We start from the raw sequence: 10839 nt of genomic DNA, 5'->3' as shown, positions 1-10839 counted from the left end.
CAGCTACCTCACAGTATCAAGTATCAAATGAAGGGACAGCTAGATGGCGCAGTGGATAGAGCACCAGCCCTGAAGTCAGGAGGACCTGAGTTCAAATTTGACCTCAGACACTCAACACTTCTCAGCTGTGTGACCCTGGGCAAGTCACTTAACCTCAATTGCCTCAGCAAAAAAAAAAGAAAAAAAATAGCTTTTATTACTATCCCTCTTGTGGTTTGGGTGGGTGAGTAGAAAGTAAAGCAGTCAGAAAGGAGGTTATTCTAAGTCTTTGTTGTTGAACAAGCCCTGAGAATCCAAGGTCATTTTCTCGACCCTTCTTCTGCCACCCCTGACTTCCCGTAGATTTTACTCCCAGAGGGGACTGCAGCTGTTGCTTAGTTGGCTTTCTCTCTCAAGCCATGGGAGTCCATGCACAAGGCTGCAGGGGGCTGTGCCCAGCTTTCTTCCCCTCCACCAGCCGCTGCCCTGTCTGCTCTTTGATAGGCTGACCACAGCAGCATCCCCTGGGAGGGAGCAGTAAGTCAGCCAGCCCTGCCCCAGGTGCCCTCAGAAGCCAGGGCACAGAGGGAGCCCCTTGGGAACCCACTATTCAAGAGCTCAGCTGCTCCCTCTCATCTTTGCTCCCCACTACATTTCTTTCTCTTCTTTACATTGAGAAGTGAATTGGGCTTTGGAGTGTTACATTCAAAGAGCCATAGGTTCAGAGTGGGAAGTGGTCTAAGAGGCCATCAAGTCTCCCTCTCTCCCACTTTGCAGAAGAGGAAACAGATTTAGAGAGAAGTAATTTATCTAATATCATCCAATATCCATATCCATGTGATTGACAGAGTTGGGATTCAAATCCAGTTTTTCTGATTCCAAATTCAGTTGTCTTTCCATCCCAGTTCCATTCCCAAATGCATTTGCCTTTGACGTGCACTGTTTGCTGGTTCCCTGTTCCCCTGTTCTTCTTCCTTGTGACCGTCTAGCTTGTATTCAGAGATTAGCAGAAACCAGACTTGGGGGTCTGACGCCAGGCCGTCTTGGCCAGGGTGAGCTCACCAGGAATGGAGTCAGCTCTGCTCCCCCATGATTGGAGCCACACAACCAACTCCCTCAACCGAGCAGCCACCTCCATGGTTCTATTTTTCCTCCAGCTCATTAGCGTAAACATTCCTTTAATCCCAGTGAGTGATAATCCAGCCCTTTGTGTGTGTTGTGGGAAAGAAGAAAAAGGGAGTAGGATTCTAAGTGTTTTGGTGCCATGAGAGAAATAAAAAGAAACTTCAGGGCGCATGGAGCTAATTTGCAAGACCAACTTTGGCTGCAGCTTTTTTCAAATGAACTCCAGTGTTTTCAGCATTTCCTGATGGCCAAGGGTGCCTGTCTTTTGAAATGTCCTTTGACAAAAGGCCCAGGCTGAGTGCATTATAATTTGATTTCACCAGTTTCAAAGTCCTTGTGCTTCCAATGACTTGAAGAGAAATCCTAACAAGGCAGGATGTTGGTATTATACTTTATAAGAACACACATGGACACATACCCATACACGGCCAAGCAAGGCTGTTGGGGATGAGGCAATTAGACGCACCACTGAAAACCTTTTGAAGGTGTGACTGACCATCACATTAAGAAAAATACTGATCATCATATTATGGAAGAGCCCCACTTGCTGTCAGTGTCTCACAGTCACAAACTGTCAAATGGGAAATCCAGCAAATTGAGAAAGTTCTTGAAGTTGGGTGGGGTTAAAGGGGAAGCACTTGGTTTAAATATACTTCCCAAGCGGGAAGGGCAATAGTTTCTTGCTTGTTAAGCTGCCCTTAGGAATGTCTTCCTGTGCTAAGGAGTGGCCCCTGAGGATGTTAGCCTTGGGTCTGGCCCAGAACGGGTCAGAATCATAAAAGCTGTAGCTAGATAAGACTAATGTAAACCCCTTTTATTGTACAGTTAAGGAGACTGAAGCCGAAAAAGGGCAGATCGGCTGGCCAAAGACCGAGATTAAAGACATGAGGTCCTGCGAAGTTACACAAGTAATGATCTAAGTTTGGTTTTTAAAAAAATCAAGTTCAGAACATCTTTAGTGAAGTGCCATCTCAACATGAATCAACAGAGCCTCAGAACTAAAAAAAAAAAGCTATTTAATCAGTCAGCAAGCATCTCCTAAGCATCTACTATAAACTAGGTATTGTGCTAAAAAGAAAGAATGCAACAATTCCTACTCATTATAACAGAAATATAATAACAGGGAATTTTAGTAATAGCAATAAGTAGCTATTACTTAGTATTTTAAGGTTTGCAAAGTAACTATGTATAGGCTCACTCATTTGGTCATTGCTACTCTAGGTTGAATTGAGAAGTCAGTCAATAAATATTAAGTGACTACTATGTGCTAGGCACTGGGCTAAGCCCAGAGGATACAAAGTAAGGCAAAAGTTAGTCCTTGTTCTTGAGGAATTCACAAGTCTAATGATTTAGAATTCAACGTCTTCAGTTCTGGGTAACTCTATTTGTGAAGGTCATTGACATTTCAGGAAGACATTGTCCTCATTATAATAATAGTTATTGCTTGTCCTTCATTCTCAAAGAGAACTAGGACATCAGGGAAGTGATGCTATGACATGCAAGTGAATTGGATTCAAGTGAGGGAGGGCTGGACAAGGTCACTTTCCTCACTTTCTCCTCCAGAGCCATCTGAGTCCAATGGCCAGAAAGAGATCAAGATGGCCCTGCATGAACTGGGAAATCTTGTCTTTTTTTAAGCTAAGGCAAAAATGAGCATTCCTATAGCACTCTTAGATTATTGAAACACTTAATATTGAGGATCTCATTTGATCATTCTCGTATTAGCTGAGCTCCTTGAATTCAACAATTGTTTTGTTTTGTTACCTAGAAAGTCACTTAATGAAGGACTGTCAAAATAAATTGACTAGAAATGGTCCAGAGAACAAAACAACAACAACAACAACAACAACAACAAAAAACAAAAACAAAAACAAAACAGGTTGGGAAGGAGTCCAAGAACTGTGCTGTACAAATACTGGTTGAGGGAACAGGACAATTTTAATCTGTAGAAAAGAAGATATGAGACAGGACATGATAAAATATGTCTTCAAATATTTCAAGGGCTATCAAGATAGAGGAGATTTTGACTTTTTTATGTATTTCCCTTGAGGGCAGAACTAGGAATAAGGGGAAGAAAAATCTAGCTAAGAAGATAGTCATGAAAGGAGTTTGGTCTTGAAGTAAATTTAAGAAAAGTTAGCATTTATAAATGTTTGATGACTACTGGATGGGAATAGAAGGGAATGTGGATATTTATAGACTTCATGTGACAGCTTTACAAAAATTGACCATATGCTAGAGAATAAAAACCTCATAAACAAATACAGAAAAGCAGACATTTTTAAGATTTCTGTTGCAGGCCAAGTCTGACTCAACTGGTTTTTTGGTAGTTCAATATCGGAACAAAATGAGACATGGAACATTCAGAAATTTACAAAAGGGAATTTACTTATAGAAGGAGAAGGATAGCTGGAGAAAGTATATTCTGTGAGAATACAGAACTGATTTAACTAAGCCTATCTCTATTATGATTTTTGTTCAGAAGCCTGAGTGAAGAGCTGAAGCTCTTCATATTTTGGTTATTTTATTTCATTTTCATATAGGTGCAGGAGAATTTATTCTAGTAACCTGAGCCTTGGCCTCATGAGCCAATTAAATCACAGGACAGTTATAATTTTTAAGGAAAAATGAGTCTATATTGCATGTGGTAGGGCATTAGGATATTACTACTCTAACATTGTTACTGACTAAAACATACTAAAAACTATAGAGAGCATTTTTTTTTCCCCCCTGAGGCTGGGGTTAAGTGACTTGCCCAGGGTCACACAACTAGGAAGTGTTAAGTGTCTGAGATCAGATTTGAACTCTGGCCTCCTGAACTCAGGGCTGGTGCTCTATCTACTGTGCCACTTACTGCCCCCTATAGAGAGCATTTGAAGAAAAGATTCAAACTTATATGGAAGCTAAATTATTAAATCCAGAAGAACTGGTGTTTCAAAGAAAATAGAGAAAAAATAGACAATTTCATAAAAGAAAATTATGAAATAAGAAAACATAGCAAAAATTTTGGTATGCAGTCCAAGCAGCCATTAGAGAGGAATTTGTAGCTCTACATATTTTCATTAACAAAAGAAAAAGAAAAACCAAAAGACAAGGCATCCAACTTAAAAACTAGAAAACCAACAAACAAAAAGCCTAAGCATAAAAACAGATTCCGAACATCAAAGAAGCAATAAATATGACTAAAATAACCTCTCATTTAATTGACAATTAAAACTAATAGATTTTTGTTAAAACACCTAAAAAATAGCTACTCAAGATTTTTAAAATGGAGAAAACCAATCTGCCAATATTAAAATGAGAAAGCTTAATTTCCAATAAGTGAAAAAAAATAAAGGAAACTATTGGCAATTACTTTCTCCAATTTATGACAAAAATAGTAATTTAAATGAATGGATGAATATTTACAAAAATATAAACTGCTCAGTTTACCAGAACAAGAAATAGATAATTTCAATAACCCAGTATCAGAAAAATAAATCATAAATGAATTTCCAAAAAAGGGAAGCCATAGCATTTGATGGAATTACAAATGCATTATCAAATATTTAATGAGTAATTGATTTCATTACATAAATTATTTAAGAAGTGATTTTTATCAAATTCCTTATATGAAATGAATTTGATCTTTAAATAAAAGCTAATCAAAAAAGAAAATTATAGACCAATATTCCTAATTAATATTGGCTATAATATTTAAATATTTTAGAAATATTAGCAAAGGGGTTATAGCAGTAGTTAAAAGGATTATGCAGTATGATCATGATTTATACCAGTATGGCAACAAGATAGGTACATATTCACTGCTGGTGGAGCTGTTTGGAAAACCAGTTTGGAAAGAAATTTAGAATTATGCCCCCAAAGTTATTGTATATCTATACATTATGTATAGTTCAAATGACAAATGATACAAGGTTTATACCCCAAAGAGATCAAATAAGAACATATAAAAATAATTATAGCATCACTTTTTCTTTGTGCAAAGAACTGGAAGCAAAGGGAAGGTTTGTCCATGAGGGATAGCTGGGCAAAATATGGTATTTAAAAGAATGGAATATTATTGTGTCATAACAAGTGAAAGAAGAGATGGTTTTAGAGAAATCTGAGAAGACCTGCATGGACTGATACGGAGTTTTGAGCAGAATTCTACTCTATTGCAAAGAAAAATAACTTTGAATGACTAAAGATCTCAAGCAATAACCAACAACGACCTTCTTCATCATCCCAATTAAGTCACAGGGGAGCTGAAGTTTCTTCTGTGCATCAAGAAAGTCAGAAATTCCCTGTTTCTACCATATGAGTTACTACTTTCTTTATAGAACGGCATCCAAGCTGGTGACACACAAACTATTGGGGTTAGTAGTGAGCTTTTGACCAATAATTCCAAAACAGAGCTCAGGGGCCACCTCTTACTTGAGACTATTACTAATACCCCATCCCCATTCTCCATTTTGAAATTAATTTATATAGCTTTGCATATATTATGTATTGAATTATGTTTACTTATGTTTATTCCCTCTGGCAGAATGTAAATCTTTGAGGGAAAGGGATTATTTTCCCCCCCAATTTTTAGGCACTTTGTTTTTATTTCTCAGGTGCCCACTACAGAGAAGTGGGTACTTAATACTGTTTCACGGAATTGAAGGTGGAGGATGCTGGTAAACAGTTCTACAACAGGTAAACATGTAAACTGTTTTTGTTTTTTTTCCAATCTAATTCAAAGGTTTGAAACCACAATTCCTTATTTATTTTGAGAGATTATCAATGCAATAAACATTTACTGTGTCTCTGTATAAAATAAATGTTAATCTAATTATACATTCATCTGAAAAAAAGGAACAAAGCATTATGTGATATGACTTGGCAAGAGAAACTGCAAACAGCCCCTTACCCATTGTAGGATTATTATTATTTTTTTTATTTATAGCTTTTTATTTATAAAATATATGCATGGGTAATTTTTCAACATTGACTGTAGGGTTACTTTTAACCAGTGGGTCAGATGTATTTATCTGCCACCTAAAATTTAATTTCTTTTTTTTAAACACTCTCTAGTGATTTACTGTTTTGTGCAAAGCTCCTTTTTCTCTGGGCTCCTCTCATTGAGAACTTTGCACAGATTTCACATTGAGATCTGCTTTCCTAGTTCTTAGCATGTTGAAGTTGCATTATGGCTTTTATGCCTAGCAATGTTTATCGAGCATTACCAGCCCGAGAGCTCGAACAAATGTGTTTTAATCAGCCTGCAGTCAGTTCAACTGAGATTAAAAAAGAGATTGCTCTCATTTTGTTTTTTATTTAACGCTCATTTGTCTACAAATATCAAATCATATTGCTCTGCAATTAACACCAAGTCCCAGAGTTGGGTGATTCCTCAGGAGGGCTGTGGCTTAAGTCAGCTATGGCTTTCCCTCTGTGTCAAGGGAAAGTTGAATTGAACTGGATTGGAAAAAGGGCATGAGAGGCCCTTCCCCAGGACTGAATGTTTCAGCCTCTTCCAAGGTGGGTTTGGAGATTGAGTGCTTATAAGGCCTTGACCAGAAGTGGGATAGGTCCAGAACAGAAGGTCTGTAGGATGTGGGGGTTCAGTCTGAACAAAAGAGCACAACCAGGAGGCCACACATGTGGGGAAATAGGATTAGAGAGTCTACATCCAAGGATAAAGCCCAGAATCTTATGTAGCTAGGAGGGGACGGGTCTGGTCAGCCGATGGGAAAAATGTGGATTTGACATTTTGGTTCTAGAAACATTTTGGTCCTAGAGACTGGGGTGAACCAAGCGTCTGGAGGTGTGGTAGTTGTCCAAGTTGTCACCAAAAAAAACAAGCAAACAAAAAAAAAAAGTTGTCAGAAAGTTTATTGTTATAACTCCAGCCAAACCCGTTGCAAACCTCACAGCACTACAGAGTGTGGGCTATCCCTGTCGAGCCACAGAATCCCACTTCAAATCCAGTCTCAGATACTTCTCTGCTGTGTGAGTCTGGGCAAGTCACTTAACCTTGTTTGTTTGCCTCAATTTTCCCATCTCCAAAATGAGCTGGAGAAGGAAATGGCAAATGGCTCCAGTATCTTTATCATGAATGGGGTCATGACTGAAAATTCAGCAACATATCAAGAAAATTGGAAGGATCTGGGGATGTTTATAATGGAGGAGAGAAAACAGATGTGTATTTGAGACCTGTATCCAAGAATCTGAAGGGCTGTCACATGGAAAAGAAAGGAGTCTTGGTCAATCGTGGCTTTGGAAGGCAACGGGGAGTTCTGGCAGTAGTGCTGGAGAAGAAAATGTGGGCAAACTTCCTGAGAGTGAAAACCACTCAAAGATGCTCCTTAATTAGTGATGGATTCTTCCTCATGAAAAGTATTCCAGCAAAGGCTGGATGTTTATGTAGGGTGGGTTACAGAGGAAGAGGCACTCACATTTAGGAATAAGTTGGACAAAGAAGTCTATGAATCCTTTTCAAATCTGGTCCATTTTTGGGCACAGATTCCATGATTTTGTGAACAAGTATGTCTTTTCTAATACCAATGACAGGGAATTCCAACCTTGGAAGAACAGTGATAGGGATTCTGGAATGGTCCCCTGGATTCATTCCATCTTTGGACAACATGAATTATTGAGAAATATTTCCTAACATTAATCATGAATCAGTCTGTATTGCTCTTCGTTCTGGCTTCCATGTGAAGGCTTTTCAAATTCTTGAAATCAACTTTTACTTCCTTTCCAATTGTTCTATTTTCTAGGATAAATAGGAGAGATTTTATTTCAATATTTGTGTTGTTTTGTCATTTCAGTCATGTCCAACTCTTTGTGACCCTATTTGGGATTTTCTTGGCAAAGATACTGAAATTTTTTACCATTTCCTTCTCCAGTGAATCTAACAAATGAGAAACTGAGGCAAACAGAATTAATGACTGGTCCATGATTACATAGCTAGTAAGTGTCTGAGGTTGGATTTGAACTCACGAAGATAAGTCTTCCTGACTTCAGGCCTGGAACTCTTATCCACCTCGATGCCCACTGTTTCAATATAAGAAAATATTATTGTTATTTTTCAATCAATACTCAGTTGATGAGATGTGGTCCCTTTGGGAAATCAGGAATACTCTTCTGGACAGTGTTTTTCCATGTAGTTCATAATGAATCAAGCTAGGAGCCTGTTAAGTGTAAAAATTTTATTTAGCTTTATAAAATTCATGGATATAGGAAAGAATTGTATTTTAATTGCAAAAATATATTACACACACAGTGCACAGATGAATAAAATAGCACCATAGAAAAATAGAAGTCATGCTGATTAATCTACCAATGAGAATACCCTTTAATTCTGTACTTTTAGCTTCATATTCAATGCCGCACTAGAGTAGAATGCCTAAGCAAGGTCTTGGTGTATGTGTTTATGCACATGCACAGAGTATGTCTACATTCTATACAAAGCCTCGGAAGGCTAGCATCTTGAGGAGACAAAAGATTATGCAGTAGTTTGCCAGCTTAGGATCTGAGATGGCCAAAGCACTAGTTGAATGAATATAAAAAATGCAGGAACTGTTGTGTCCTGTGAATGCCCACCACAGGTGGAAAACCTCTTTTCCTTTGGGCTTCTTCAATAGGCAGGATTTTCTTACAGCTGTATGCTGGGACATTGATTATTCTTTTCAGAGAAATGATCAACCTCACCATCAATTAGAAAGAGTTAAATATGATCAATACATAAAGGATTATTTTTTCCCTCTCCCTTTCCCTTTTTCTTTTCCTTTTATTTTTCCCCTTCCTCTTCCTTTTCCTTTGTCCTTTTCATCAGCTCCGGACAATGCATTTGCTCTTTTCTTACCCAAAGGGGTCTTGGAGTACCAAATCTGAAATCAAGGAACCGGGAATAAAATATTAGAAATTTGAATACATTCTGTAGGGAAAGCCTTAGCAAGTTTATTTCAATCTTTTCTCATTCATGATGAAGGGTCAATGGAACTACTGACAGGCACTTGACAATGGCAAATTTAGATATATATAAATATAAATATATTATATATATAATATATATAAATATATATAAATATATATATATATATATATATATATATTTTTTTTTTTAGGCTGGGGTTAAGTGACTTGCCCAGGGTCACACAGCTAGGAAGTATTAAGTGTCTGAGACTAGATTTGAACTCGCGTCCTCCTGACTTCAAGGCTGGTGTTCTATCCACTGAGCCACCTAGCTGCCCCCTTTAATTTCTATACTGACCTGACTGCACATTCTGGGTGTTGCCTAACTCCAGCCTTCTCTCAAGTGGCTCAAAATCTAAGAAAAATATAAGGCCATAATACCTGGTCATCCTCTTTCTGATCCCTGGCTATTGGTTAAAAACATAGGGGAAATTGATCCAGAGAGTAGACTAGAAATGAAGTCTCCTCCAAAAGAGTCCATTTACAGAGAGAGGTTTTAGAGACTTTTTTTTTTTTTTTGGTATTTGCATCCTTGGCACCTGGAACGTAGTAGGTCTGTAATATGTTTGTTGATCGCTTGAGTAGATTAAACGAGTCCCATAAATGGGTGGTGAGGTGGTATTCAGTAAACTGAAGGACACCAATGGCTGGGGCAAAAATTCTTTGAAAAAAATTTCTGGAAAAAACAGAAAATAGCCAGGCAGAAATTATGCTGAGATCAACATCTTAGGTCATCTACTACGATGATTTCAAAGTGGATACATGGTTTAAATATAATATATAATATATACATATTATATATTATAAAATATAAAAAGCCACATTACTCAAAAATTAGAGGAGAGAAAGGACTGTCCTTTTAATCAATCCTTATAATCAATAATCACTCTTTGCAATAATCAAGACTTTGCCATTAAAATTCCCAGTGAGAAATGTCTGTTGGAAGGTGATAGTGGCCACCAGATAGTGGGTCTAAAATGCCAGGATCTTCCTTGGTTGCCATTGTCGTTGCCCTGTCAGCAATGGTCTGGAAGGTTTGATTTGACCTGGAACTAGCCATGTAGCATGGGAAGCATGGGGAAGGAAGCTGGTTAATCAGGGCTCAGTCACTTAAATTCCCTATTCACCAGATTTCAAACTTTGTTAACTGATTACAAATATATTTCCAGAGTTTATAGAGGCGACAATGCGACAAAGTCCTGTCTGTGACTTTTTTGTGCATCTGGCTATCCAGCATGTGACTCTTTATAACCCCTTTTGGGATTTTCTTGGCAAAGATGATGGAATAGTTTGCCATTTATGTCTCCAGCTCATTTTACAGGTGAGGAAGTTGAGGCCAACAGGGTGAAGTGACTTGGCTAGGGTCATCCCGTTAAGAGTGAGGCTGGATTTGAACTCAGGAAGGTGAGCCTCCCAACTGAGAACTTCTGTGAGCAGGACCCAAAGGGGAACGGCCCTTCAAGTAGATTTGATGGCGTTTCCCCACCCTCCCTGGCCACAAATAGATTGACTTTATTTCTGAACATTAAAATTATCCTTTTTCTTTGAGAGGGATTCCAAATCTTGCTTTAACTAACACAGAATCTTTGATCTGGAGCCCCCAATAGCTCAGGATGGTGACAAACTGGGCCATGGGGCCAGCAGGTGGCAGTCATAATTCAGTGTATTTAGTAATTAGTTTGAGTGCCAAGTATCACACTAGGGAATGAATCGTGGGTTTATTAAATGATTCAATTATTCAATGCATTGATCAAGAACAAGATCTAGTGCTTAATTTGGGGGAAAAAACTGACA

At 38.1% G+C, this 10839-nt stretch overlaps 1 protein-coding gene across 2 annotated transcripts in view; it reads right to left on the bottom strand.

Moving 5' to 3' along the window:
• Window positions 1–6966: 6966 nt before the first annotated feature.
• Window positions 6967–10839, bottom strand: part of DRC11 (dynein regulatory complex subunit 11) — a 199755-nt gene continuing 195882 nt past the window's right edge. Inside the window, exon 18 of one of the 2 annotated variants that reach the window (XM_074264416.1) lies at window positions 6967–8960. In XM_074264416.1, coding sequence (XP_074120517.1) covers window positions 8823–8960 — 138 coding nt within the window. In that variant the 3' untranslated portion in view covers window positions 6967–8822. The remainder of the gene's footprint in view (window positions 8961–10839) is intronic. The other variant, XM_074264415.1, reaches the window with a different exon arrangement.

This window comes from Sminthopsis crassicaudata, chromosome 4, assembly GCF_048593235.1.
Source record: "Sminthopsis crassicaudata isolate SCR6 chromosome 4, ASM4859323v1, whole genome shotgun sequence".
In the NCBI taxonomy this organism is placed as follows: domain Eukaryota; kingdom Metazoa; phylum Chordata; class Mammalia; order Dasyuromorphia; family Dasyuridae; genus Sminthopsis; species Sminthopsis crassicaudata.
The sequence above is the reverse complement of the archived record's forward strand: the minus strand, read 5'-3'. Positions and strand labels throughout refer to the sequence as shown.